The sequence below is a fragment of the Natator depressus genome, chromosome 3 (genome assembly GCF_965152275.1).
Source record: "Natator depressus isolate rNatDep1 chromosome 3, rNatDep2.hap1, whole genome shotgun sequence".
Taxonomy (NCBI): Eukaryota; Metazoa; Chordata; order Testudines; family Cheloniidae; genus Natator; species Natator depressus.
In genome coordinates this window covers 164,668,458-164,696,380 of record NC_134236.1, presented here as the reverse complement: position 1 = coordinate 164,696,380, position 27,923 = coordinate 164,668,458, and the positions used below count along the sequence as shown (strand labels likewise).

The 27,923-nt window shown below is 40.3% G+C and overlaps 1 protein-coding gene across 5 annotated transcripts in view; it reads right to left on the bottom strand.

Moving 5' to 3' along the window:
- Window positions 1-27,923, bottom strand: part of ESRRG (estrogen related receptor gamma) — a 476,445-nt gene that overhangs the window by 278,052 nt on the left and 170,470 nt on the right. Inside the window, exon 3 of one of the 5 annotated variants that reach the window (XM_074949251.1) lies at window positions 3,153-3,308. The exons of the other annotated variants lie outside the window; for them this stretch is intronic. Within the exon in view, the coding sequence (XP_074805352.1) occupies window positions 3,153-3,187 (35 nt within the window). The 5' untranslated portion in view covers window positions 3,188-3,308. The remainder of the gene's footprint in view (window positions 1-3,152; window positions 3,309-27,923) is intronic. 5 annotated transcript variants of the gene reach the window in all.

Here is a 27,923-nt window from a genome sequence, read left to right as displayed (position 1 = left end):
AACCATGAAGTCTGGATATAAATCACAACTTTCCCAGAGTTCAAGGGTTTTCCGATCTGACCATATACATCTTAAAAGAAGAGAAGGGGTGGGAGGGTCAGGAAAGAGGAAGGGTTAGCTGCAAAGAGTTTGGATCTAGTATTCTGGTACTGGCCTATCTCTAACCTGAGGTAAAAGCACAACTGGAGAATATAAGCTTCAGTGTTCAGCCTACAAAAACCTTATGTTCTTTTTTAAAGCCAAGGACATGTTGATCCAAGAGTAGAATTTCAACCTTTGAACTGACAAAATATGGCTCTTCTGTTAGATAAATAATTTTTTTTAGTATTTTAGGGCAACACCTGATGTCTGCTCAAGCATCTTGCTAGTACTGTTAAAAATATGCATTTGAGAGTGTGAACTATGAGTGATAAAATATAGGTCTAGGCACAATTGCTGAAGAAAATAGCTTTTGAAATTCTCTGATACTCTAAGTTATAATTGGGTTTTAATGCATAAAACGGCTGAGTAATTTAAATGTTTGGAAAAGAAAACAGTCCTTCCCAGAGTTTATGAAGTGGTAAGCCTATTTCTTATAACGATTAACTGTGAATCATCATTCCAAACATGAGCATCTACTAACATATGCTCCATACAACTGCTGCTGTACAGTGACAGTTTTACCAAATTAACATGTAAGGGCCCAATTCTGATCTAAATCTGTTTTTTTACACTGGTGCAACTCCACTGATTTTTGTGGAATTACTCACAACTCACACTGGTAAACAGCAAATGATATCAGAACTAGGCCCTTGTTCCCGTCAGCCCTTAACACATCTGGGGAATGAAAATAGAAATGTATATATAGATGGAGTGAGCAAGTATATATCACAACATTCCCACTGGAGATTGAAAGCAAAAAGAAAATCGATAGTATCAGAAAAATAATATAATAGTCATTAATAAAAATGTTGTAAGTAGCAAATACATATTAAAAGGAGAGTGAGATGAAGTAGGTACATGACATAAAGTGTGCCTTTGGGTAATAGTAACATCCCAAATGACACAGAATTCTAAAGCACACATATAACATGAGGGTAACAAAAGATACTATAACAGACTTTAGAATACACTTCAAGCAAGCAACAAAATCCAATTATTTGGAAAGCTCTCCAAGATCCTGCGACTTTGCATGCACTTACGGAAAGAGAAGTGAGAAATTAAAAAGGAGAAGAAAAGTTCAGAATAGATGGGCTGAGAGAGAAAAAGAAGGGCAAAGATAAAGAGAGAGTGGGACAAAAAAAAAGAGAGATCTTAATTTGTATGTATTTATACTGCAGCCATCAACCAGGTATTGGAACACCTTACAAAATTGCAAAGATGCACATGCAGTTTTAACATCCTGCATTTCTGGGTCTCTCCTTCTTTTAAAAAAAATAAATGGCAATTTTTGTTTTTTAAACTTTAAATGGCTTATTATTTATGATTATATTCATTATTGTGAGAGGTTAAGAGATGAGACTTGCATTTTATGGGGAAGATGTTTGAGATTTGAGGAAGGGAATTCCACAAACATGGGTCAGCGTCTGAAAAATCTCCCGCACTAATGTGTCTCAGCTTTGTAAGCAACAGTCTCATTGTGCCTGCAAATAGACCTATTGTGGTATATGATGGTCACAGAGAGGAAGAGATCGTAAACCGGCACCCATGGATTCCCGGGTTAAAAGACTAGGATCAGAACCTTCTCTTCTATCCAGTATTCAATGACAAACTGACAGAGAAGCTAAGAAAAAAAGATTTCATAAATCATGACAAGGGCCCCAAAATTTATGTTTACATAGCCCCTTGTTATCATAGGTCCCAATCTTGCAACTGGAGTTACACAGATAGACACCCCTCACTGATGCCCACCCAGGACCCCAATTAAATTCATAACAGTTCTGTGCAACTGCAGGGGTCAGCTCATGCAGAGCAGCTTCCAAAACAGGGATCACAGCCAACTTAATTCACAGCCTCTCGTTAGGTTCTTCCCTGCTACATAATCTCCTTCAGTGCAGGTATATACCCTCTTCAGGCATTCTTAAGTATGTGAATTAAGTCCACATGAGCAAGAAAATATAGTTTAGTAGGATGGAAACTCTCTCCTTAGCTTATGTTGGTATGGAAGGTAACCTCTGAATAGGAGGTGGTCTTATGTGATATGTGATGGACTTTACAGGTGGGATAAACACAGAATTTCAGCTGTGCTCTGAATTTCTCTATATTTGTAGGTTTAAATCAGACACTAAGCATTAGCTTAATGCAGGCTGGATGGTTCAAGGTTTTTCCCCTCCATTTGTTTGTTTGAGAATTAATAAAAACAGATCACCAAAGGTACTGCAGAAATGGAGGCCAATTTACCTGATTCTTTGTAGAGTAGCTAAAGGACATAAAATTATTGTTTTTCTTTACTGCCAGCTCTGTTCTAAACATTATGTTGTCAGAACTGTCTTCATTCCCGTAAAACCCTACATGTGAACATCCCTATTGTAGCATTTTCGTATTCTAACTACTTGTCTAAGCACAATTACTTATCCAGTTAAATAGAACCTCAATGTTCTTCAAAGTGACATTAAAGTATGAGATCATTTTTTTGTTTTGAAGACATTTCCTTTTACAAAAGCCAACTTATTGGGCAACCAAATATTTTAGCTTTTAGGGCCTGATCCAAAACACATCAACTCTAATGAATCAGGACCATAACAGATAACTCCCCTTACAATGCATTGTGATACCTCCTTGGTAACTTCTAGGACTTCAGTCAATAACCACGGTTGGTAGGCTCAGGGTTTACAACAGTAATTTCTGGTCTTAATGTTTCTTCTATATAACTTACTGCAAGATTAAAACATCTACAAGTGTATGATTAGTGACTACATTTTTTTGACCAGGGCTGATAACCAAAACACATGATCTGAACACCCCAAACTCTTAGGAAGTTCATGATCTGAATCCAGATGTAAACACATTAATATTTGTATGTTTCTATGAAGCAATATATTTGAGAGAAGGAGGCAAAGTAAATGTTCCTGGTTCTAATCATCGCACCCCCACCACCCCCCAGTTGCTCATTTGTGCATGTTTCACCAGACACTTGCAGGCCAGAGGGAAATGACTCCCCTTCATGAACTCACCATCCTTTTCTAGTCACATTCACTATGCATTGCATTAGAAAAGATCGGAACGGTGTTTAAATATTTTGGCGGGTTTTGTTATGGCCAGATCGCTCACTTCCTCTGGGACACACAAAGCCTCCTCTGGCAATGAAACAGCCAAAATGTCAGCAAATCCTATAGAACAGAAAACGGTCTGTCAATGTAAGGCCTACATGAATCTCTATTAAAAAAAAAAAAAAAAAAAAAGCAACATCCACTTTTTATTAACATTTTTTTCACTCTCTAGAAACTTTTTAACAGCATTACAATGTATTCATCACAAGGTGCTATTAGAGCTCAGCTCACTTAAAGTGTTACCAATTCATGGACAGATTAGAGGGCACATTAATAACATAGTTAATATGAAGTGTTTAGAGCCTTTACATCGGTGACAAATACGACTCAACCAAATTTCCTGACCATTGAGGCCACGAAGGAACAATTTGGTAGATTTCATCAACAGTTCTAATTATGTTCCTGTCAAGTCGAGAACAAAGTAATCCATAACTGGGGGGCTGCTCAGAGACAGTGGCACACAAGAGTAATTTATGCCCAAGACACAGGGCCCTTTCTGTAGTTAGTGTGCACAACGCTTGACTAACAAGTGGGTTCAAAAAGGAATTTATTAGGGAAAACACAGCCCTCTAGCTCTGAGTGGCTTGTCAGGTGTAAGCTTATGAGGAGTTATGAGGTAAAGACTTCTAGTAAGTCTTGTTTATACAAGCATCTGGAGTTCATGCTCTCCACAGCCTCTGTAACTGCATGTTGTAAGTTGTAGGATTTCAGCCCCGGACTTTTCCTTGACTGCTCATATAGTTAAAGCCACCTCTCTGTAGAGGGATTGTGAGAGAGTTTAAATATGACAAAAGAATCGATAAATATGATGGTGAAGTGAAGATTCCACCTACATGTTATTTTCTTTTAAAAGAACATTTCAGTCTTTAGGATGTCATCAACAACATCGCAGAGGCTAAATATTGTAGAGACCCTTTTATGATTCTGTAATTAATAGACTAATGAAACATGCAAAGGAATTATTAGTAACAGTAAACTAAAATGTCACAATACACTGTGCATGTTTCATGCTGATGAACTAGAGACAGACTGAGAAAAAGAAGGGGGAGAAAAGAAGGGGGAGAAGCTGTCATGTAATTTTGAGTCATTTTCCACTGTGATCTATATTGGGATGCAGCTTCCATTCTTTCAAACAGGGTAATTTTATATATGACATTCTTGTTACTTTTAGCAAAAAGGCAAAAATGCCTCCCTAGTGCTAGGAAACAGATTAAGGCTAGAAACACACAATCAGAGTTGGCGATCTTTATTTTTACTAACAACTTATTGCTAACAAAGCAATATTTTTTAAAATTAAAATTAAGAGCAATACTTGAAAGTTTGGGGGAAACCAAAACTAAAAGCATTCGCAAAAAAAACACATTAAAAAAAATCCTTGCATAACTATCTAATTCACAATGATTTCTGCTTAGTGAATCTTAAAACAGAGCTCTCTACAGACCGCTATGAGTGTGCTTTGTGGCCACCAGTTTTATGTCTTTATTTAAAAAGAGAGGAAAACATTCAAAGCTTCAAAAACTTTGTCATATTATAGCCTCCTCTTTGACAGTGGAATAAATAGACAGCTGCCAATCTGATCAGAGAAACAATGCCGTTTAATGGCCTGAACACAGACCTAGGAACCGCACAGTTCTAATCCTACTCCAGACACTAACTCAGTATGTGGCCTTGGGAAAGTCACTTGCTGTCTCAATTTCTCCATCTGTAAAATGGGGATAACAATACTTTCCCTGCCTGCCAGGGGTGCTGCAAATATTCAAGCTTTGGTCCAATTGTGTTAATATGCAGCAATGTGAATTGATACAAGGTCTTTGGCTTGGCAGACATGTTGTCCACCCTGTCTACTGAATTTTCTGTGCTACTTCAATACTATCTCCTCAATACTAGTAAAATTTTGGCACAAGATAAGAACAGTGATATCTGTGAAACATTAAAAAGAAAAAAAAGCACTCTATTATCTAGCCTGGACCCATACTTTCTTCCACTGTTAGTTTTGGGCAATTTCCCAGCAGCTGCTAAATATAACACTACTGGTCTCTTAAACCAGAAAAGGGGGTTGAATTATTATTTTCACTTATTCAGCACTTTCCATTAGAGAATGTCAAAGTGCTTTACAAACATTAGGGCCTTAAGCCTCATAATAAAAACTCATGAGGCAGGGGAGAAGTTTAACTACATAGGACTGAAGGATGACCACTCTGTTCCACAGGAACATTTGAGGTTCTGGGATTTGTTTTCGCTCCACACGGAAACAAAAATGAAGCCTTTCAAATGTTTTCGTGAAAAAAAGGTGTGTGTCAAAATGCCCGCTTTCAAACTGAAAAGCTAACGTTTTCGATTTGGGAAGATGCATCCAAATGTCCCAGTGTGAGACAGAGGATGTGGGAAGCCTGGTGTTAGGGCATTGGTGTCTGTTGTGGGGGACCCAAATTCAAGGTCCTGCTGTAACACAGAGATTTTAATCCCAGCTCACTCTGATTCAGGCAGAGCAGGAACATGAACCTCTGTCGCCCTAACCACCAGGCTATAGAGTGTGAATGTTAGGGCTTGTCTACATTCCCCGCTGGATCGACAGGCAGCGATCAATCCAGTGGGGGTAGATTTAACGTGTCTAGTCTAGACATGATAAATTGACCGCCGAGCGCTCTCCCGTTGACCCCAGAACTCCACCAGGGCGAGAGGTGCAGGAGGAGTCGACGGAAGAGCCTCAGCTCCCTAGTGTAGACCAGGCCTGAGTCACTTGGTCTCACATCCCACTCTCTCATCTCCCCCTGACCCCTCAACACACACACTCTCTCTCTCTCTAGCCCCGTTTCGAAAATGTCTTAGTTGAAACTGAAACATCTCAGTTAAACATTTTGCCTTTGTTAAAATTTCATTTCAACTGAAAATGTTCCAACGGGCTCCAACTTTAACCAGATGGGGAAACAGAGGAAAAGTGATGTTAAATCACACAGGATTCTGAAGCACAGCCATGAGCCACACTCAGATTTTAGAGGTCCCCAGCCTTGTGCTTTAGTGACATGACCTCCCCCCGCAACCTTCCTCTCCCAGGGAACCTTCATGCTGCCTCGTCCTTACGTTATAAAACACATTTTAACGAATGTGTGGCAGAAGCATGATGATCCCATGAAGTTTCAAACATCTAATACCTTGTGAATGAGAGCCAGAAAACTCATTTAGTGCTTTATCAAATCTCTAGTTTGTACATAGAGCATAAACTGGCTACATTTGCTAATAGGGCAGATTGAGCCATCCCATATATTATGAAAACTCATCAAAGTCTGCTGGAGGACATAGCTACAGCCACTCATTATCCTTTTCATTAGCTCCCTCACTAGTACCTCTCCCGATATATTTTCCTGTAATACAACTGTCTTGATTTAGCAGAGAAATCAGCAATTTGGAACATTACAGCAGTTAGAGAGAGATAACAGGACTAGACCCATAATGGTATCCTGCCTCCCCATTCAATCTACTGTTATTGGGTGCAAACTGAAGCCTGCAGTGATCCATTGCTGGGCCTCGGAGATTCATACCATTAATTAGATCCATATTTTTGGAGCTTTATTCATTCATATTATTTCCCCAAAATGTATTAAATACATGATGGGGGCAAGGAGAAAACAAAGACTTATAGGAACTCCTTCAAATTTACACCATGGTGTGTTTTTCAGACAAATGATAGCTTATAAAATGACAACATATAATTTAGTAACCAGAAAAACTGGATGATGGAATTAGCTTAGTTGTAACAATACAAGTGCAAACATCATTATAAGTTTAGATGCTGTACAGTCCTATTACTGAATATGTGGTATTTATTGTCCTATCTGGGACACTGTACAATTTTTGGTTATAATCTTGAGGAACAGTGTTCTGTGTGTCTGGAATCACACATCCTATATGCCTGGCTCCTCCATAGGTGCTGACTCCGTGGGTGCTCTGGGGCTGCAGCACCCACGGAAAAAAAACAGTGGGTGCTCAGCACCCCCCAGCAGCCCCAAGGATCAGTGCCTCCCCCCAGAGCCTCCTGCCCGCTGGCAGCCATGCTGATCAGCTCCTCCTCATTCATCTCCTTGCCTCCCGCCTGCCATGGATCAGCTGTTCGGCGGCGTGCGGGAGGCACCAGGGGGAAGGAGCCAGGGCAGGAAGAGGTGGGGAGTGGTCAGGAAGAGGCAGGGTGGTGGTGGGGCTGGGGTGGAACTGAGATGGGAAGAGGCAGGGCGTGGGTGGGGGTTGGAAGAAGTGATGGAGTGGGGGCAGGGCCTGGGGTGGAGCGGGGGTCGAGCACCCCCCGGGATCTGAGTAAATCAGTGCCTATATGTGTGTCTGATATCACATGACATAATTCTGTCACATTTTTACTATTCTTTGCACTTTTCCCTGCCCCCCACAGTTCCACGTACAATATTCCTTGTGGAATCCACTGCATAACTGGCTAGGGACGTGACCAGGTTTATTCATCTTCCTCCAAAGCGTCAGGTACTAGCCATTACCAAAATGGAGGATGCCAGAACTGATCCACTGCGGCAAATCCTATGTTCCTATTACCAAATTTCCCTCAGTAAGGTTTGATACAGACATGGGTCACATAACAGAGCCTCCTATGCCTCATACAGATTTGGATACCATGAAGAGCTATTGTACACAGGACACTTGCTGATCTGTTATCCTCATTTTGTGACCTGTAGTACCAGTTACCAATAGGGGCAATTCCAGGTCCAGATAGATAGGGCTATAAAACTCCAAAATAACGCCAGGATGTATCATCTTTCAAAGAAGATGTACATCAAACCACAGCCTTCAATGGACTTGTGCAGGGGGAGGAACATCTATCTTTGTAGATGTAAATGTACTAGATTATAAAATACAATTGCATCGCTAGTAATATTCCAGGCACTTCTCATTTAATTCTGTGGCCTCACTGATTATAGTATAATCTGGTTTCTAGCACTATCTGTCAAAATTTTTCTGATTACTTTGAAGTTATGCATAAGACAGCCATACCTACTTTCTCAGGTAGGATGGTCACTTGTTAATTCTGATCACAAATCTCTTTCAATACCGACACCAATAATAATAAATGTTGGGGATCATTGGTAGGTTTTGCATGGGGATTCCAGAGCTCACTAAATCACATTAATGACCAATTCCTTTTGATTGGAAAAATATTCAAAAAACTGCTCAATTCCCATTTGGTGGTTTAGCACCACAAATTCCAGCAGCCAAGGAAGGTAGCTTTCTGTTGGTTAAAACTTCTGACAAGTAAAATTCAATATGGAGGGAATAAAATAACAAAGAAATTAAAGTGCTCTCTCACCAGTGAGTTAATATCCAGCAGCTGTAAGTCATTGAATTTAACTACACATCTTTTGAGGGGGGGGTTCTGTTTTTATTTCTGAAATCACAGGAACTACCCAGCCTAGCAAGACTGTAATCACTCAGCAGGAACCTGGCACAAGCACAATACAACCACCAGCCAGGTGGCAGGAAAATGAAGGAAATCTCTCTCTCCCTCCCTCTATGTTGTTTAAAAGGGGCTCGGCGTGAATGAATCTTCCCGGTAGTCACCAACAATTTCTTATTCTTTCCGAGCAACCATCAATTTCAGCATCAAGTGGTTCAGTAGATCTACAACTGGTAGTGGCAGCAGAGTAAGCCCAGCATGCAAACATTTTGGCTAATTTAAAACCCTTGTGCTGCCGAATCAAACATGACAAGACAACAGTAAAAAGAGAGGCTATTATCCCAAATGAAAGCTGGCGGATAGCTGAAATTGGTTTGAGTGGCAGAGACAAAAGATGCGGAAGGAGCAGGGACAACCGAGAATGATAATCCCAGATAACACACACACACACACACACACACACACACACACACACACACACACACACACACACACACACACACACACACACACACACACACACACACACACACACACACACGAATCATCACAAGGAGGGAAAAGGTAACATTTCCAAGTTCTACAGCCAGGCAGACAAAATGCACTTAAAAGGGATACAAAATAAATTGATACATGATAAAACATTTGCCCCATGGGTAAAGAGATACTTAACTTACAAGAGATGTAACCCTTTCGATAGAAAACCGAACACTCAGAATACTAAAGCTGTCATTTCCTACCTGAATTAATGTCCTGCTGCCCAACGTTCATTACCATAAGGTGAGGAGTCAGAAGCACTGATTCAGGATACAGTAGCCTTACATTGAAAATAAGATGTTGGTGGCTATTTTTGAATGCCCACTAAATCCACATAGCTCACCAAGTTCCCAGATCTCAAAGAGCTGGGTGGGAGGGAAAGTGGAGAGCAAGGGAATTAATTTGGAAAGGCATTTGGAAAACCACAAGCAGACTGATGATGTTCAGAGCCACAAACCCCGGTGATGGCTTACAGCACACAGAATGATGACCTATGGGATCACTGGAGAGCAAGCGAGTTGTCTTTTGCAAGATTAACAATTTAAAAGTGCTGAAATTAATTTTGTTTAATAGCTGTGGGTGCAGACTCCTTACAAAGTAGGTTGCAAGGTCAGCAAGCCTCCTAAAGCCTTTTAAAATGCAGCTTTTTATAGGAACAGTAGATTTAGGGTGGCTCAGGGCTTAACGACCTGAAAAGCAGAAAAAGTGTAAAAGGTCAGCTCCTAGCGCTTCCCAGATCTTGGGTGAACATATTTGTTTGGCCACATTCTATGACACACATTTACTGATCCATTCAAGACTATTTTAGCATATATGGGTTTCAAATGGTAAGGGAGGTGACAAGGAGACAGTGTGAGAGATGACACATAAAAGAAGTAATAAAACCAGACACAAGAAGCAGACTAACCAGTATCTAGCCGGTTCCTCTGCATCAAACAGGAATGTGCTTACTTGCACTGGATGGGAGGGGAGCAAAGGGTAGGATGAGGGAAGACAAGGGAGGGAGAAAGGGAATACTCACTTGCTTTTCATCTTTCAAAAGTAGTTCATTCATGATTCACATCAGCCTGCTTCTATGAGACTGGTACGGCATAAATCACTGCACTATACAAAGTGTTTAAAGCAACAGCTGGACTTAACACTGAAGCCAAACTCAGCCATTTCAAACATACTTGCTCAGCTTCACACACATCTGACCCCACATATGTATGTGCCACCACTCAGAGAAAGAACGAAAACATACAACTCTAATATATAAACATTATAGGCCTACGTTTTTGAGCACAGCATCCAGCAAACCACAGAAGGAGAGCTCAAACTGGGTGCAACTGCAGGCACTAATAATTGTGCCTGTGATTTTGCACCCATTGGAGGCCAAGCGTTTGGGATGGCTGCATTCCTCATTCAGCATTGTCTTGCAAATTATTCCACAGAGAGCCAAGTTATGTAAAAACATGGGCATAAGAATTCGAGCAAGATTCCTACTGCACAAAACTGTGTGTCCTCAGTGTAAAAACTGCCACTAAATCCATCTGAAAAGGGATCTAACAGGATGGAAGCACTCAGCTGTCTGCACTGGACAGCCACAAACATGTCTCCTCTACACAGTATGGCAAGCCAGGTGAGAATCTGATCTAACAAGATGGATACAGCGTGGCAGGCCTGGCTTCATCATGCAATCATGTCTTAACCTTTCCTCCAGCATGAAGGGGAAGGCAGAGCTTGCTCTTCAGAAGAAAAGAAAAAGATATGAAATGTTGGGCCTCTAATCTGAAAGCTTTTTGATACACATAGTATGTCCTGGAACACCCAGGCTTATAGAGTAAAGAAACACTCTGACCTTAAACTTAAAAGGTAAATGGGAATGTTTTTGGTGTAAGAGAGATGCAGGCATTAGAAAAAGGTGTTGTAGCATACAATGAGAATGAGCTGTGATGGTTTCTTTAGACTGAAGAGGCCATTTCCTGACAATGAGGTAAATTGCTGATCTTTAGAGAGGACAGAATTAATTCTGCTGCAAGCTTCTGTCTGACAGTGGCCGGAGCAGATGCACCATCCATTTTTCTCTACCTGTCCCAGGGGGAGTTAGAACAAAGGAAAACAAGACTCAAAGAAATACCGAAGACTCCACAAGGAAATAATTTTCGATACATATTCAGACTGCCACAGAACACCACGTGCTGTTAATGGACATATGCTTCTGTATACAATATTTTTGCTCTCTTTTTGTCTCAAAGTTGAATTCATATCCTCACACAGCAGTTCAAGGAAACACCAGTTCACAGTTCAGCAAGGCACTGCTTAAAAGGCAAGCCTGATTCAGGTCCTTAGGGCATTTCATCCATCCTGTGTGTGGATGGCATTCACCACCAAGGGACCCCATTAGGAAGGAAGGGCAAACTGAAATCCTAACCCAAAGCAGTCTGAAATGGAGTACCAGCATACTGGTATAGCAGCGATGGATGAGATTCCATTTGTCTTCAAAAGCATGGGAAGCCAATATATCTACTTCATCACAAACTCAACTTTACTTTCCAACCTTGTAGTGTACTTAAAGCAAAAAACGTAAATCAGCTTTCTATCTGGAGATGCAACAGAAGGGAAATGTCACCCAAGACTCCAATTAAATAGATTGTAAGTGACACACTTACAATGCAACCCCATGCCACAGACCACCCTGAGGTACACCGGCTGTGTGTAAAATCAGTTGTCCAGGAAGGCATTGCCACAAGCTACAAAACGTTTCCTTTCACCTCCATACAGTGGAATAATACACAAAAGCTTCTTATTCTAGTGCAAAACCTGCTGGTAAATGCTGCTTCTATACAAGTGTTACAAATATTAAAGGTTTAGCTTCTCCTTTATTGTCATACCGCAGATACATTAGCTATTTAACTGGCCCGATCACTGCACTGCTATAAGGGCAATGTTTTGTTTCTTGCTCTTGAGCTGGTTTTGAGAGAGATGTTCTAGATCTGGAGGAACTGGGCCAAATTCAGTCCTGGTCTAAAGTTGAAGCCACAGCTTTATTGGCTTCAAAGCAAACAGGAGGACCTCAGCCTCATGTTGACCAGTGCAAGATGTATGATGAATAAATCCTTAAAGATCTATGATCTTATTATCAAGAAGTCACCTGGTCTGGATCCCAGAAACCTGGCTGGCTGATGATGCATGCCTGGGGTTGGCTTATCTCATTCCCTGTTTCCCCTGCTCCCCACCACTTACCACAAACCCAGAAGTACATATCTGATGTAACACAGCCATTCTATTTCTTTCTGGGGTTAAATGCAGAAAACACAGACTCAGATCAAAATTCTTTGATTGCATTCACCAAATCTGCATGTCCAGAGAGCTGACTAACCTGGGCATTAACACTATCAAACCTCAGACACTAAGGTTTCCCAGCTCACAGTAACACTGTCTAACATACGATAAACCCACACAACTCTTGTAGATAGCCCCAAGCCTCCTATCTTATCAGAGGCATCATCTGAATGATTGTTGAAGCTATCTAAACTCTCCATCTTAGATTTCTCACAGGTAATCTCTGTACCACCTACCTTATTCATTGGACTGAACGTAAACCTAAGAAATGCAAGAACCATTCTCTTCAGCTGGCCAACCCACTTCCTCCTCCAGGTGGAAATCTCTCTACTGCAAGAGAGGAAAAAGCCACCTCCATAGTCTGGCCAGAAAACTCTTGGACCTTGCCAAATTCCAAAAAAATTTACTTACAGAAAACTCTGCCCAACCTAGAGGCCAAAAAGCAGGAAGGAATGAAATTCGAACCTCAGTGGCAGAAAAGGAGGTCTGATACTGACAGACTCAGACACAGATAATGCTGCCATAATGGAGGTAAAAAGGACCTACTTCTCCTCTGCCATGGAAACAGCAAAAACGCGCCCTATAGAACTCTTCTGGACCACTCTTCTGGAGAGAGTTCCTCAGAACATCTGTCTACCTCACAGAAATTACCACCACAGCTGGGACTAGTGAGCAACCTTGCTGGCAGCCCCAGGAAAGATGCCAAGGACTGACAAGGCATGGATCCTGAATGAACCCCTTACCTTTAGTCTCTGTCTAATTTTGAAAAAACGGTCACCATTAAGTGTCAAACATGGCAGCACCCCACAAACTTGTTTTAAAAATGGTTGTCCCAATGGTGTTATCAGCATTCATTGTGGCAAAGCACTCAGGGCACCCTGCTACTTCTACTGGCTATCTAACAACCTTTGCTGCAATGGACTTTGGACTCAGTTGACTACGTCCACGCAATTGGGAAAAATGCTTTCAACATCTGGCGGGGGGGGGAGGACTGGGAAGAGGACTGATGGTCTTGACATCCAAGATTGAACCCAGCAGAATATTCAGAGAAATCACATACTTACAAATGATCCCTCCAGGTCAGAGTGGAGGCATATTGGTGAGGCAGTACAGGAAAGGATACACTGCCACTGCCTGTCTTGTACCAGCTCTCAGGATAAAAGGCCTGATCCAAAGTGCACTGAAAATCAGTGTAAGTCTTTTCATTAGCTTCAATGGGCTTTGGATCTGATCCAAATAGAGGATGTCCAAATCCACTGTTGTTACTTGGGCACCAACATTTACTAAATATATTCAGTAAATTAATCAAAGTGAGGAGTTTTATTAAAACTCCATTCATCAAACAGGTGTGAGAAGAGGAAGCAGCACCCCGACACACACAATCCTGAAAGAAATATACAGTCCAAGATGGAAACAGCAGAGTGAAGACTGGAAAAAAAATGTAGATTTTCTTTTCTCTCAGGCAAAGACAGGAGCTAAAGGGGTTAGTGTCTGCAGGGACTGAAGCAACTCTATTACAACTGCAGGCAGTAAAACAAGTTGTCCCCCTTTCCCCTTTTTCATAAAGGGACAAAGAGTGAAGACTTTGGGAACTTGATTTTATTTGAGGAGCGAGACAACGTATCTCCAATAGTGTCTTACAAAATATTCCATCAGCCGAAGTATGAGGTAGGTCGGAGACAGACTAACTTTTCCAAGGTATTAAATTAAAAGATGTTGAATTAAGTTAAACGCCCCACATTGAATTGACATTTCCCTTTTTTAATGCAAGCTAAGATTGATGAAAAATACCACTTATCTACATTAAGGGTCAAAATATCCAGCAAAAGAAGCCTCTGGTTCAACGCGTCAGAGCAAAGTCAGTCTTACATAATCCGAGGACCAGGACGCGGATCACATTCTGATGATCCAATTAATGGTGGGATACTTTGCAATCAGCCAGGAAGCAAGGCCCCTAACAGATTGTGGGGCTGTAACATCAATTTCTTAAGTGCATTTAAAGGATTACAAATGTTAGTCCTGGCTTGAGATTGAAACACCTATTGAGGTGCTCTGAACCACATTACAGTAATTGGGTACCTGAATTAATGCCATTTCTTCTGATGGGTGAGTTGAAATACACTGGAATTAAGAGTTTCTTTTGCTGTATTTCACTTTCCGCTTTTTTCCCCCTCCTCAGAACATAAATCTGAGGCACAATATCTCCTTTTATCCAGAGTGCTTTAATTACAGCCCTGAGGCACCTGAGTACTGTCCTAATTTTACCTTCCCCATTGTTTGGGTGCATTTTACTTTTGTGCTTATTATCTTACTATGCAGAGATATTAAGATGAAACTGAAATTATTTTTCCTGAAAGAAAAAAAAATAGTACTGAGGGAGAAAGAGAGGGGGGGAAAAAAACCCTCTTCCCTCTCCAGTTCCCCCCTCCACTATGTAAACCTCTTTATGCATGCACCAGATACCATGTGCAGTGTTTTACACCTCTAGAGAGCTAGAACTAGGGCTGCCTCAATTAGTCTTCTATTCCTTCTGAGGTCAGTTCAAGTAAAGGTCTCAATCATATCCAACTGGAAAGAATGCTAACTATCCGGATATTTCAGACCATAAGGAGTTTGAGTTAAGGAGCTTTTTAAAACAAGCAGCTGGTTCCAGTGCATTCACCGAATATACAGCACAGAGCTGTCTGCACAGAGGCTGAACTCACACACACACCTGCTTCCATCCCCCTCCCCATTTGGAACAATTGAAATCTAACTATTTTAGGATATTGTTCCCAAGGTTTATGTTTGGACTTTTAAACGTGCGTCTGACTATGTTAAGTTACAATGTGTAGGGTACAACAGATGCATGTTCCCATCTTCTAGAATATGAGTTTTATAGTAAGTGCTAATCATTAGGAATCTGGACCATTTCTTTGCTCGCTTATACGGCATATATCAACATCAATAACCAAGTAGAGCTTTCCCTCCAGTAGGTAACTGTGAGGTATGTAATCATGTTATAAAGACCCCATGTTGAAAAAAGAGATGGGAGGAGAAGCAGTGTGGTATCATAAGCACTCCAAAGGCCATTGTTTATAATTAAAATGTCCAGATACAGCACATAAATACAAAGTCCGATGGTATCAAAGGCCATCAGATACTGTATTGTATTAGCGATCAATTATAAATTGTGATTCCATCATAACTTCTGGTTTAATTTAATTTTGCTTAAGATAACTGTAAACAGAAAAATATATATACAGTAGCTTTTTATCTTTATTCCCAGTTAAGAGGAAATCTTAGTCCATGCATAAGGGAGTTCAGGAAGCCCAATGATTTTAACTGCAATATGAATGAGACACATTCAGATTCTAAGAGACACATTCAGACTTGCAAGAAAAAGTAGTTTGCATAGTTGTCTCATTCCTTTTCTAAAGAATGAAAATAAATGTTTTCTTTCCCATCAAATTAGAAATACTAGGGTTGGGAGAGACCTTTATGAGTCATCTAAGTATAACCTCTGTAGCAGCTGGATAGTTTTCAATATTCCTTAGCATACATTTCCTACCGTGGGCATCCTTAGAATTTAGTGATACTACTTTAGAAAGCATCACTAAATCCTATTTTCTCTTCATAAACTATCCTTTTCATAGGAAATGTTTAATTAAAGGTTAGTAACTGCTTATCTGTAAAGGCCTTTTAGTGAAGTAGGGCATCAGGATGGGGAGGAGGCGGGGGGGAAGTGTCTTATAGACCTTACAAATCCAGATCCAAATTTCCTAGCAGTTTTTGACTCATTAGATTGCTCTGGTTGAAATGATTTACATACAGATAATTAAAGCGCAAACCCCAAGGACTAGTTAGCTGTTTAGCAGTGTATACATTTTATATAACCATTTCCATACATCTAGTTTTAAATTCATTAACAAAAATTAATTGCTACCCAGTGCTCTACATCGCACAGCATGTTGCTGCGATAGGCTTGCTAAATTACCCCTTTCTATCACTCCTCCAGTGATCTTATAGACAGTTAAACTTTGCAGTCCTGAAAATGTTGCCTACCAATTTGTGACAATGCTCATATTTACTATATATCACTGCTTGCACTTCAGAAAATATTTGCCTCTGTTTTGTGTACTTCGGTAACGTTTCATTAGCAAGGAATAATAAAAGGCATGGGATTCCCCCGCCCCCATTCTTCCTTTAGAAAAGACAGTGTGATGCCCTAAAGACTCTACCTTTGAAGGTATTAACAATAAGAGCTTCAAAATGCCAGAAACAGTACATTTTACTAAACTCTCATTTAGGAACTGATCCAAAGCCCATTAAAGACACTGGGAGACTTCCTGCAGTCTTCAGTGGGCTTTGGATCAGACCCTTAGGTTTTTAAAGTGTTCACTGCACTTCATTGTACTGAATACAAATATGTTGCTATTTTATTCAGCATGAAGTTTCTAATGGTGATGCACTCCCAAGTGTTGGTGTTTTTCTTACAGCTTATTGCATGAAAAATAATGACCTTTCCTATAAACAAGTCCCAGAATTAGGTTAGTGTTTTATAGGCACATTTGAATGAGTTCAGAATCTGGGGAGCGGGGGGGGGGGGGGAAGAGAGTTAAGTTGTCTCTTATTTTTAAACAACATTTAATAGGTAAAATAACAATAATCTCTGCTCACTCTTTCCATCAGATTTCACCAATATTTACAGTGTACACCTCAGGTTTGAAAAGAGCCAGGGAGAACTAATTCATTGTTTACACTTGGAATCCTAGGTGGCCCAGTCCCATAAGGGTAGTACAATGCACTGTATCTTTCTGTTCTTAGTACTTATCTTAATCTTAATAACTAGCCAGACAACTGACTCCAGAGTCCTGGGCTTATCGACTGGAATTCGTCACATGCACACAAGAGAAGACAAGAAATGCATTATATAACAATGCCATACAAATCATTATCTTTTAATATTTAAAAGTATGTATTCAAAGACTGATATGAAACCATTTTTGTTGAACTCAATTCCACTGGTTATTATTAAATTTGATAGCAAATGAACAAAAATACACTTGTTACATATTTATCTGCAAAAGAGTTTATTTGCAACAGATCAAAAGGCTTCTTCTTACTGCATTTTAGTTACTGCTATCAAAAACAATCTGTTTTTAAACATGCTTTGATATGAGAAGATTATTTTGAAAACAGGTTAATAAGAGAAAAAAAAAAACCATGTCTCTGAAGTACCGAGAAATACCCACAGCATGAATAAAAAGTCTATTGTATCCCCGTCATAAGGCTACAACATGATTTCTTCTGTTAAAGTTGATAGATATAAGCCGGAAAGCTATCGCGACTGTACCTACCATAATCTCAGATGATGACAAGGGTTAAAAATAGGATGTGGAACTTCGTTGCAGCTGCACAAAATGGCATCTTGTACAGCACTAAGTTCATGACATTTCTTAACGGGGAGCAAGGACTCCTCATTAACATGTCTAAAAACATTTCAGTTTGACGTCCTGGGTAAATAAAAATGTTGTGGGGTGCATTTAGCTTTACCTTATAACCTTTCTGAGCATATAAATGTAACTGTGACATTTCACCACTACATACAAAGGCACTATTACATCCATGAATTCAGGTATTTTAATGTTCAGTTCCAAGACATACGCAGGGACTTTTGCATGCGCATGCCAGGTAATGCACACATTTTCCAGCGCTGGTGCTGAGCCACAAATGGCAGAATCAGAGATTTGGTACAGGTCCATTCTAAAATACGCAAATGCATGTGCTAAACCAGAACTGTGCAAAACGTGTCTCTCTAATTATAAAAGAAACAGAAGTCATCCTCAATTCCTATTCAAAATGCAGCCTCGTACCTGCAGCGGTTCACTCAGACAGTGTCCATGTTCACAGCTGTCCAAAGGAATATTTTGAAAGATTTTCTGCTTCAAATAGATATCTATAAACTGGCAGTAGTTTGGGTTATACTTTGACATATCAGGGGTACAAGCAGAATTTTCCTAGGGGATTCAAAGCTTTCCCGCCCCTCCCCTCCTGCACCCAGCCCCACATTCCCCCCATACCCAGCCCCACGCTACCCCCACTGCCTCTGCACCCAGATCCGCACTCTCCTCCCTGCACCAAGCACCACTCACACACTCCTTCTGCTGCCCCACATTCAGCCCCACGCTCTTTTTCTCACACTGCTCTGCACCCAGCTCCAAGCTCTTCCCCTTCACCCAACCCCCATGGTCTCCCTCCCTCACACCCAGACCTAAGCTCTTACCTGGAGAAGTGGTCAGGCTGAAGAGTACTATGCCCACCAGGGGACAGGCAGTTCTGGGAATCCCAACCTCTGCCTCCTTTTGCATCCCAGCTTCCCCAAGAAGCACCAAAAACCCAGATCCAATCCTTCCACCCTCCTGGGCACTGGGAATTTCTTGTGCCCCCTGCTCTGCTTCTCTCTGGGGGGCTGGAGGTGCCCAGTCCCCATGGGCACCAGGACTGCAAAGGTTGGGAGTCCAAGTAGGTGCACAGGGTTGCAGCGCCACTCAAATTTGGCCCAGCTGCCCCTCTGACCTAAGGTAGGGCGGCCAAGCCAAATCTGAGTGAGTGTTTTTGCGATCTGGAGCATGGGATCACATCACCATTCAATTTTGGAGCAGCTAGGCCACCTAGCCTCCCCGCACCGTTGTGCCCTGAGCCACAAGGAGTCACATGATATATTTCCTGTGTCCAGGACTGGCTGAGTCTATCCCATACGATCAGCCAGGTCATAAACCCTACTCAGCAGAAGCATTCTCACTTGGTTTCTCAGGCAATATGGATATGATTTAGAGCTGACAAAGTCAGGAAGAAATACATTCTTCAAGCACCTGTGTTTGATTGCATCCTGTAAATAGTGGCTTAGTGTGTTATTACCAGAACTGCACAAAAATAGGTGTTGATTTAAGACAACAATATTATGAGACATTTAAGTTGTTTCCATTTGATACATTTTTAAATAGGCCCATTTTTCAAGTTTTCTGAGGTCATTTTTACTAAAATTTTAATCAAACATTTTACCATGATTTTCTTTACCAAAAAAACTTAGATTTTGTATGATGATGCAGTTTTCAATTAATTAAAAATTTCAATAATTTTTATAATTTTGGCAACTTTTTGGTAAACAAACAGCATGGAAGATTTAACCCCAAAATAGAAAAATTCAATAATGTTGAAATTTTTTTTTACAAAGTTTCATTTTTGGAAACATTTCTCAATTAAAAATCTTTTTGGGTAAAAATGCTTGACATGCCTTTTTAATCCCTCCATTTATCAGAAACTGCCTAAATATGGGTCACCGGGACTCATGCTAACTAGTACTAATAGCCCAATCATGGGACACCTTGAGTAGTAAGATATTACTCAACACCTTTTTTCAAAGACCAGTCTGGACACTCCCCAGATGGTTGTAGTTTAGCCTGGACTGATTCGTAGGGTAAACCCCAAACCTTTGTAGTCAATCAATCAAATAATGAGACGGAAAAAAAACCTGGGTAGACATATCCAATGTGAGCCAAGATCACACAGCTAGCTGTATGTTCTGGCTCACATTAGTTTAGTCCACTTTCAGAAAGGTAAATTTCCCTCTGATCAGAATTATTTGTATTGATGCATCAGCAGAGATGCCTAGTCTGTGTATTTCTGGTGGAGTCTTCTGTATTTTTACTTTTGTAGTAACTATAGACTGGTTTTAGATGGCGGGATTTGAGATCAGAGTTCTGCTGTGGCACCACAGTTAGGCCTAGCTCCTCTTCCAGTTTCAGTGAGAGGACCTTGCTAAAGGGTTGGTAATGAGATCTGACCACAAAAAAACTGGGCTTATTCACATGCATACCTTTTGATAAACCCCCCCATGTCTGTGAGCTCATACAAACCAGTTCTCCCACAAAAACATATGAAACCACTTTGCCAGCATCACACTTGTGAATTCAGCCTGTTTCACACCCAACTCCGAAGGAGCTGCAGTGTTAGCTATAAAAACTTGTTGCTGCAGATTCAGGCTTGCTAAAAGCGAGTAACAATGCCTTTCACTTTGTAAGAAACATGGTACTGTAAGGCTCCAGTTCTGTTTCACTTCTAATCAAAACTACTGAACAGTTCTATTAATTAATAAGTGCAAAATATTATGTGGCTGTTTCCTTCCAGCAATATCCATGCTATTTACTTACATTAATTCATTTAGTTAGCGTCACAACAGCCCTGTTAATACCTAGATAAATATTATTAGCCCCATATACAAATGGGGAAACTGAGTCTTAGAGAGAGTAAGATCACTTATGCACCTTGTTTGCAGAAAGTCCCAGACAAAGTCTATGGCAATGCCAGGAACAGAATGGAGATCTTCAGAACCCCAAGTGAGGGGGTGACTAGAATTTTGACAGGAAGCTTAATCCAGTTAATACAGGCCTTGAGAATTCTGAGAATTTCTGGTTGCATAAGAACTGCATATTCTACGCACATGGCAAACCTCAAACTAATGGTCACAGTCACCAATCTCCCTCCCATTCTTGCATGCTGTGCAGTTTCCTGTGTATAGAAAAGAATGTGCAGGTGCTACCACTTGCAGATGTGGGCTGGCTCCCTCTAATTCCAACCAGACCCACTTATAGGTGAAAGTATTGAGTACCTGGTAATAGATCAGACTGAGGAAGGGAAAGAGAAAGCAAAGGCTTACAAATCCAGTGAAAAAGAATATACAGATAAGTTGGATAATATACAGAGATGGGATCAAGCCACAATATTCAAACCTGGGTTGTGAATACCTAACATTTTAGGGATGCTCAAATCCAGGGTTTCAGTTACATTCATTATAAAGATGCGGCCATTTTCAAAATTTGGATCTGAATCTATGTCTGGATTTCAAACACCCCTAATCTTTATAAGTGTTCAGACCCAGAGCTTTTGATTCGAGTCCGTATCTAGAAATTAAGAAGATACATGAAGAAGAAGGAAATAATATTGGTGAAATTGGATTTCGAAAAGAATTCTGAGAAATATGAATTAGGGAAAAGGAAGTAGCCTTTGGTATAGCATCTTTTTATGCACAGGATCACACAGATGTATGCTGGGCCATTTGCACCACCTGCCACACAGATGTAATTAGAGGAAGGAAGAGTAAAAACTTCAGAGACACCTATGTTTAAATGCTAGTCACAAGGGAATACTGGATCCACTGGGAAAATACCTTGGAAACAGAGTCTGGGTTCTAAGAGACTGCGCAAGACTAGCAGTGAGGAAAAGCAGCAGATGCAACTAACGCAATTTCATAGGCCTGCAGACTAATTCAGGTTTCTTTTCTGTGATTGAGGAAGAAAAGGGTATTATGAAATGAACTGCTGGGAAAAGACAAATGGTATTAGATGAAATGATGACAAACTCAAAAAGAAAGTTCACAGCAAATCACGCCCCTACTAAAAACTTTACAAATATGATACCTTATGTAAACAAAGGTTACAAATCACACTCCTTGGAACTAGGTGACCAGTTCAGTTAATAGCGCAATGACTATCTAGGGAAGCAGCTAAAATAATGTGAGTCTAAACCTTCTGCTACTGAGTATTTGGTAACTGAAACCCTATGAAGAAACTAGGAAAACTATTTGATATTATTGGGAGATACCAATTTAAGCCAATTTGGTGCAACAGTTAACTTTTAGGCTGCCCACAGACTCCAGAAGCAGCTCTGATTGGCCTGTCTGGCACATACTTCCATCCCAAACAAAAAAAACAAAAAACAAAAACAAACCCTTATTAAAAACAAAGTACTCCAGGATGTGATGCTATGAGGCTCCATTTCTTAGTCCTTATCCTTAAGGGCAGACGCAGGGGGGCATGGATCAGCGTTCATGTCATGCTCGCCATCAGTACCTGGCCCCAGCCGGGGAAGCTAATGATCCAACCAGTGGACCAAATTTGGTGATGAATCCTGGTCATGTGCCACTTGAGGTACGTTGCGCATAGGCTAAGAAAATGGGTAGGTGCATCTCAGGACATAGAACGTCTGCAGGTGACACCAGGAAGTTCAAAAGATACTGGGAACAGAGAACAGCCACACTGGCACACAACCTGAAACAGCAACTGCAGCTGCATTTCCAAATTCTGCAGAGTGTATAAATAGATGGTGCCTTTTCCCAAGACCTGAGACTGATGAAGCCTATACAGGCAAATTAAGTTTGCATCTATAGCGGTGGAAGAATACTTCTCTTGGGCAAGATCTAAAGATACCAGGAAGGACCACATACTATTGTGGGAAATTAGAAGCCTGCATTTCTGTACTTGACTTTGGTATACACTCAGATGACATTTTCAGCACTGCTGATGGTATTGTTACAGAGCAGACAGGAACTTGATTAGTCCAGACGGTACAGAGTTGTTCTTTATTTTAGATGACAAATATGGAAATTTTTAAATAAAATTAAACGCCTGCCCCTTTAACTTACACCTCAAGATCATGATGACCCCGGGAGACCATAAGGATGAACACATTTATTCAAAGTAATTGAACTATTATTCTGTATGATTCCTCTCACCATATTTCTCTGCTTGTCCACTGGCTAGCTGCAGTTACAAGCAGAAACACCAGTGTACAAGATATACACAGACGTACATATGTTGCTGCCGATCCCATCAGCACAGCATACCACATATCAGTTGTTTGACTTAGGGCACAACAGGTGAGGAATTCAGGTGAGGAATACAGGAAGTCCACAGCATACTTAAAGAAACATATTTTTACTCATACCACTCTTATTTCCTGGTAGCTTGTTCATGCAACAGAATGCCTAGTTCACACATACTAGGAATCAGAAGAGGCTTATTAGATTGTCCTTCAGTATTTCAGTGGCACCCACGGATATCCAGGCAGATATTTTAGACTGTGATTTTCTAAAGAGACTAAAGAAGTTAGGCACTCTATTCACATTGAAATTGAATGTGAGTTGGGTACCTAACTCTCATAGGCCCCTATGAAAATCCCAGCTTTTGTCTTTCTAGATTATTTTGAGCTCTAAATGCTGGGACTCTCTCAGTAGGTAAGGTCTCAAAACAGGAGTTGATAAATTCAAGAGAGAAAAAAATGAATGCCCTTCTGTGAAACAAACTGGCAACATGAATGTAACAATGATCAATGTCCAGTAGATTGTTTTGGGGAATACAGTGAGACAAACTTGGATGTGATGTAATGTCCAACTCATATTAGAAACGGTAGATATTCAGCAAGGTGTTAATCCAATGCACCTCACAAACTAGCATTTTATTTAAAACAAAACGTGATCCTTATTGGGACCTGAAATATTTGAAGCACACACAAGTAAAACTAATTTAACCTTTGAAAAGTTATCTCCGGAGGGAAGAATAGAAATCCCTTTATAAGATTTTTAAGCACTGCAATTATTGACGAGGACTATATTACTTTCTCTGTTTTCTCTGATCAGAAAAAAAAAAAAAAAAAGCAAAGCCCAGGAGACATCAGCAGCTGTCAGGCTGTTTTCCAACTGCAATGAGGTAGTTTACACTGGGCTTGTGCCAGTCTCTTAAGACCCAGTTAAGAAGCCTTTTTAAAATGCCTTAAAAAGCCAACTCATACATTAATCAAGTTGAGCCCACATCCATACTTACTGCAATACATCAATTACCATGTCTTTTTTTTTTAATAAATTCCAGTTGACAGCAGACACCTTATTAAGGCTCGCTAAAATGATACAATAAGTAAAAGGCTATTAATATTGCTTTTTCCCCCTGCTGCTATTGTCTTGCCGCACTGGTCTGCAAACAAATTCAGGCTGCATTACAATTAATGCCAGTGGAACTCCTTCTAACGACTTCCAGCTTGCTAATTTTTTACGCTAATAATAAAAAAAAGGCATTGCTATGCAAGAACGGCCCCCTTTTATCATGCTCGCATGGCACACTAGAGAGCTCCTGCCATTGTTCACATGAAAGACAATTAAACCCAGGAACATCAAACCCAAAAATGACAATCTGCTAACCAGCACTGGGTATTGCTGGATTCTTTTCTCTATTTTCTGAACTGATAGAAAACAATTCTCCGAAGACATTTCCCTCCCCCATGCCCACCCTTTGGAAAAAAAAAAGTTTGAAAGATACCCTTTGCTTATTTATGCATCTCTGCTCAGAATTTATTAACTGTCTAGGGCCAATTTCACTCCAGCACTTCTATAGCCTCCAGGTTTGAATTCTGGACACATTTCAAGAAATGCACCAATAATATTGTCCATATAGTTTCATATTTAAAAATAAACATTAAAAAAATCCCAGTTCATGTTTTTCTGAAACAATATAAAATGCCTGAGGGAGAAAGAGAAAAATAGTGCTGTAACAAGTTTATTTCTCACAATCCTCCAGAGACAATGGGACGTAGGGAGGGGGTCACAGGGTTTGCTGAAAATTAAGTACACCTGAGTTGTGAGTAAAACTATCTTTAGAGTAAAACTATCTTGTTTTAAGAGCTCTTTTCCCCTCCCTATGTCCTGTAGCTTTGGATTCAGTTTGACAGGCATATGCCCAGGTTTGCACCATGAAACCCATTATATTGTTTTTGATTAACTGTGCTCATATTACACTTGGATTTATAGGTTTGTATTATTATTACAGACACACATAATTATAATACTTTACAATTTTGTAAGTGCCTTTCATCCAAGGGTCTCAAAGTACTTCAACATTAATAAATTCTCAGAAGAGCTCTAAGAGGTAGGTGTTTTTACATCCATTTTACAGATGTATAAACTGGGTCACAGAAAGGTTAAGTGACTTGTCCATGGCCACAATAAGTTAGTGGCAGAGCTAGCAGTAGGCTCCTGAAACCCAACTATCACTCTGCAGACTCTGAATACTTTCCATTTACTTCAACAGGGCGCCAGTTGAAAAAAGCACTTACGCACATACTTACATTTATGCTTAACTTTAAGCACATGCTTAAGTCACATTGATTTCAAAGGGACCTAAGTGCTATCTTGGTTAGAGGTACTTTTTTAGGTCCCCAAATATCCTGACTGTTTGTCTCCTGGTTTAACCTGTACAACCCACTGCCACGTGCTCCATTAGAATACATATAACAAAAATATTTATGTTGGGAGTTTATTAAATCATACACACAGTATAATATATACATATTTTATATAATGATATAGGGATATGATATTATAGACACAGACACGATTGTGTGGTGGAGGATATAGGTTTAGTGGCATGAATTTGGATAGAGGCATCATACATAAGTGGTGAAGTCATCAGTGAATTATGCAGTACTCAGTGAATTATACAGGACTTACCAAAAAAGTCAAAATAAAACCTTTCTACCACATCACACCCATAGGTGCTGGAACTATGGATGCTGGGGGTGCTCCTGCACCCCCCAGGATTGAAGTGGTTTCCATTATATACAGGGTTTACAGTTTGGTTCAATGGCTCTCAGCACTCCCGCTACAGAAATTATTCCAGAACCAGCGATCACACCATTGTATAAACATGTGACATCTTTAAAGTCCAATATCTTGTAATCTTCTAGGGTTAGAAGCAAACAGATCATGGGAAACCTTCCCATTTGTTGGTATAAGTCTTCAATTTCTTGCCTTCATGTGTTGAGAGATATTCGGCCTTAAACCTGTCACTTGTGCAGAACTGAATATTATCAGTCTGCACCTCAGACCGGTGTAATTTTGTGGGCATTTGGAAGAAAAGCAGGAATTTTTAATGGCTATTCAGAGCTGTGGAATGTTAGAATGCACCCCAGGGCAGATGGATTAGTAAGAAGAGGTCATAAAAGGTACACGAGTAATGCAATTAATCACATGACTATGCAATTTGTCACATGGATATCATGCATCATATACTGTTTTCTGGTTAAGGAAGAGGGCTGGGAGCCACAGCTTCTATTCCTGGCTTTGCTACTGCTTTCCTGTCTGACCTTGGAGAAGTAATTTTGGCCAAAATTTGAAGACAGTCCATTTTCGCTGCTTCTGCTGTTTCATGCACATCTCCATTTCAATCAATCAGAGTTGGGGAGGGTGCATCCAAAATTGCAGCACTCCAACATGGAGACAACCAAATTAGTGGACTCTGGAAAAATGTGTTTTCATCTGTAAAACAAGGATAATAATCCTAACTACTGTGAAAGACGTATTGTGACAATATATTTGAGATTCATATGGAGGGGGCTACATAGGTACAAAGCATGTATTTAATTATTAGAGTAAAATAAACCAATCCTAAAATAATATAGAATACAGAAAATAAAATATAGATTACAGAAAGTAAAATCAGAGTACAAACCTCAGGCTCCATCTTAAACACTGAGCTGAGACTCATATTACTGCTGTTAGATGCTCAGAACTATATATGGTAAAACACCATGTAGCCATATATGTTGTGCACTCAATAATTGCCAGACAAAATCCAACCTGCTGAAACACAGATATGAGACCTAAATCAGCTCTCCAGAATTGCTCTCTTAACTAATCAATAGTTCTTGGCGTCAAATATCTCCTTAGACATTGGTTGAGCTATGGTCATCTGACCCCTACCTATAAAAGAAAAACCTCGGCATAGGAGAACACTAATGCTGCTGCACAGCAGCTGAAGAGTTTGTTTTTAAACTACCCTTCCCAAGCTGCAGTTAGCATGCTCTTCCACAGCCTATAATGAAGGCAAGCATGTCTATCCTCTGCTTACATTCTGCCCCTTCTGTGGCCTACGCAGGTAATGGTTCTCCCTTCTGCACAGGGGTTGAGTAAATGGTTCCACAGTGGGGTACAGGATATTACTCTATGAGATCGAGCTGGATCGGGATGGAAGTGATATTTCTCAATTTTGACATTTCTAATGAAGAGAGAGACAGATTTTCACCAATAAATAAATCCTGAGTAATCCCCTTTTTTTGAGTAATGGCAATCAATCAGGCACTGGCTTTGGCCTACTAAAATACAGCTTCTGAGCCACTACAATGTCAATGTAATTGTACAAAAAGAGACTAAAACCCCATCTATCCACAATATACCAGGTTCATGGCTCATCTGCTCTGTGGGCAATGGTTAAGAAGACATTTCTATTCACATTGTATTGAGGCTGCAGATGTTAAAAGCCCAATACACAGCCAATAAACATCTTTCAATTATCATTATTGAAAAAGAATCAGAATTAACACAGACTCCATCCTACTTGCAATAAAAGTACTAGAACATACAGGGATAGAGTCTGGTGTCAGTTAAACTGGTATAAAGCAGAAATAATTATTGGTTTCAGTAGAGTTACTCCAGATCTACACAGGCAGAAACGGAAAGCAGAACCTGGCTCATACTGACTTGTATTAAATTGTGCATTAATCGTGCTTCCCATACCAGAAGATCTTTGGAATAAAAAGGT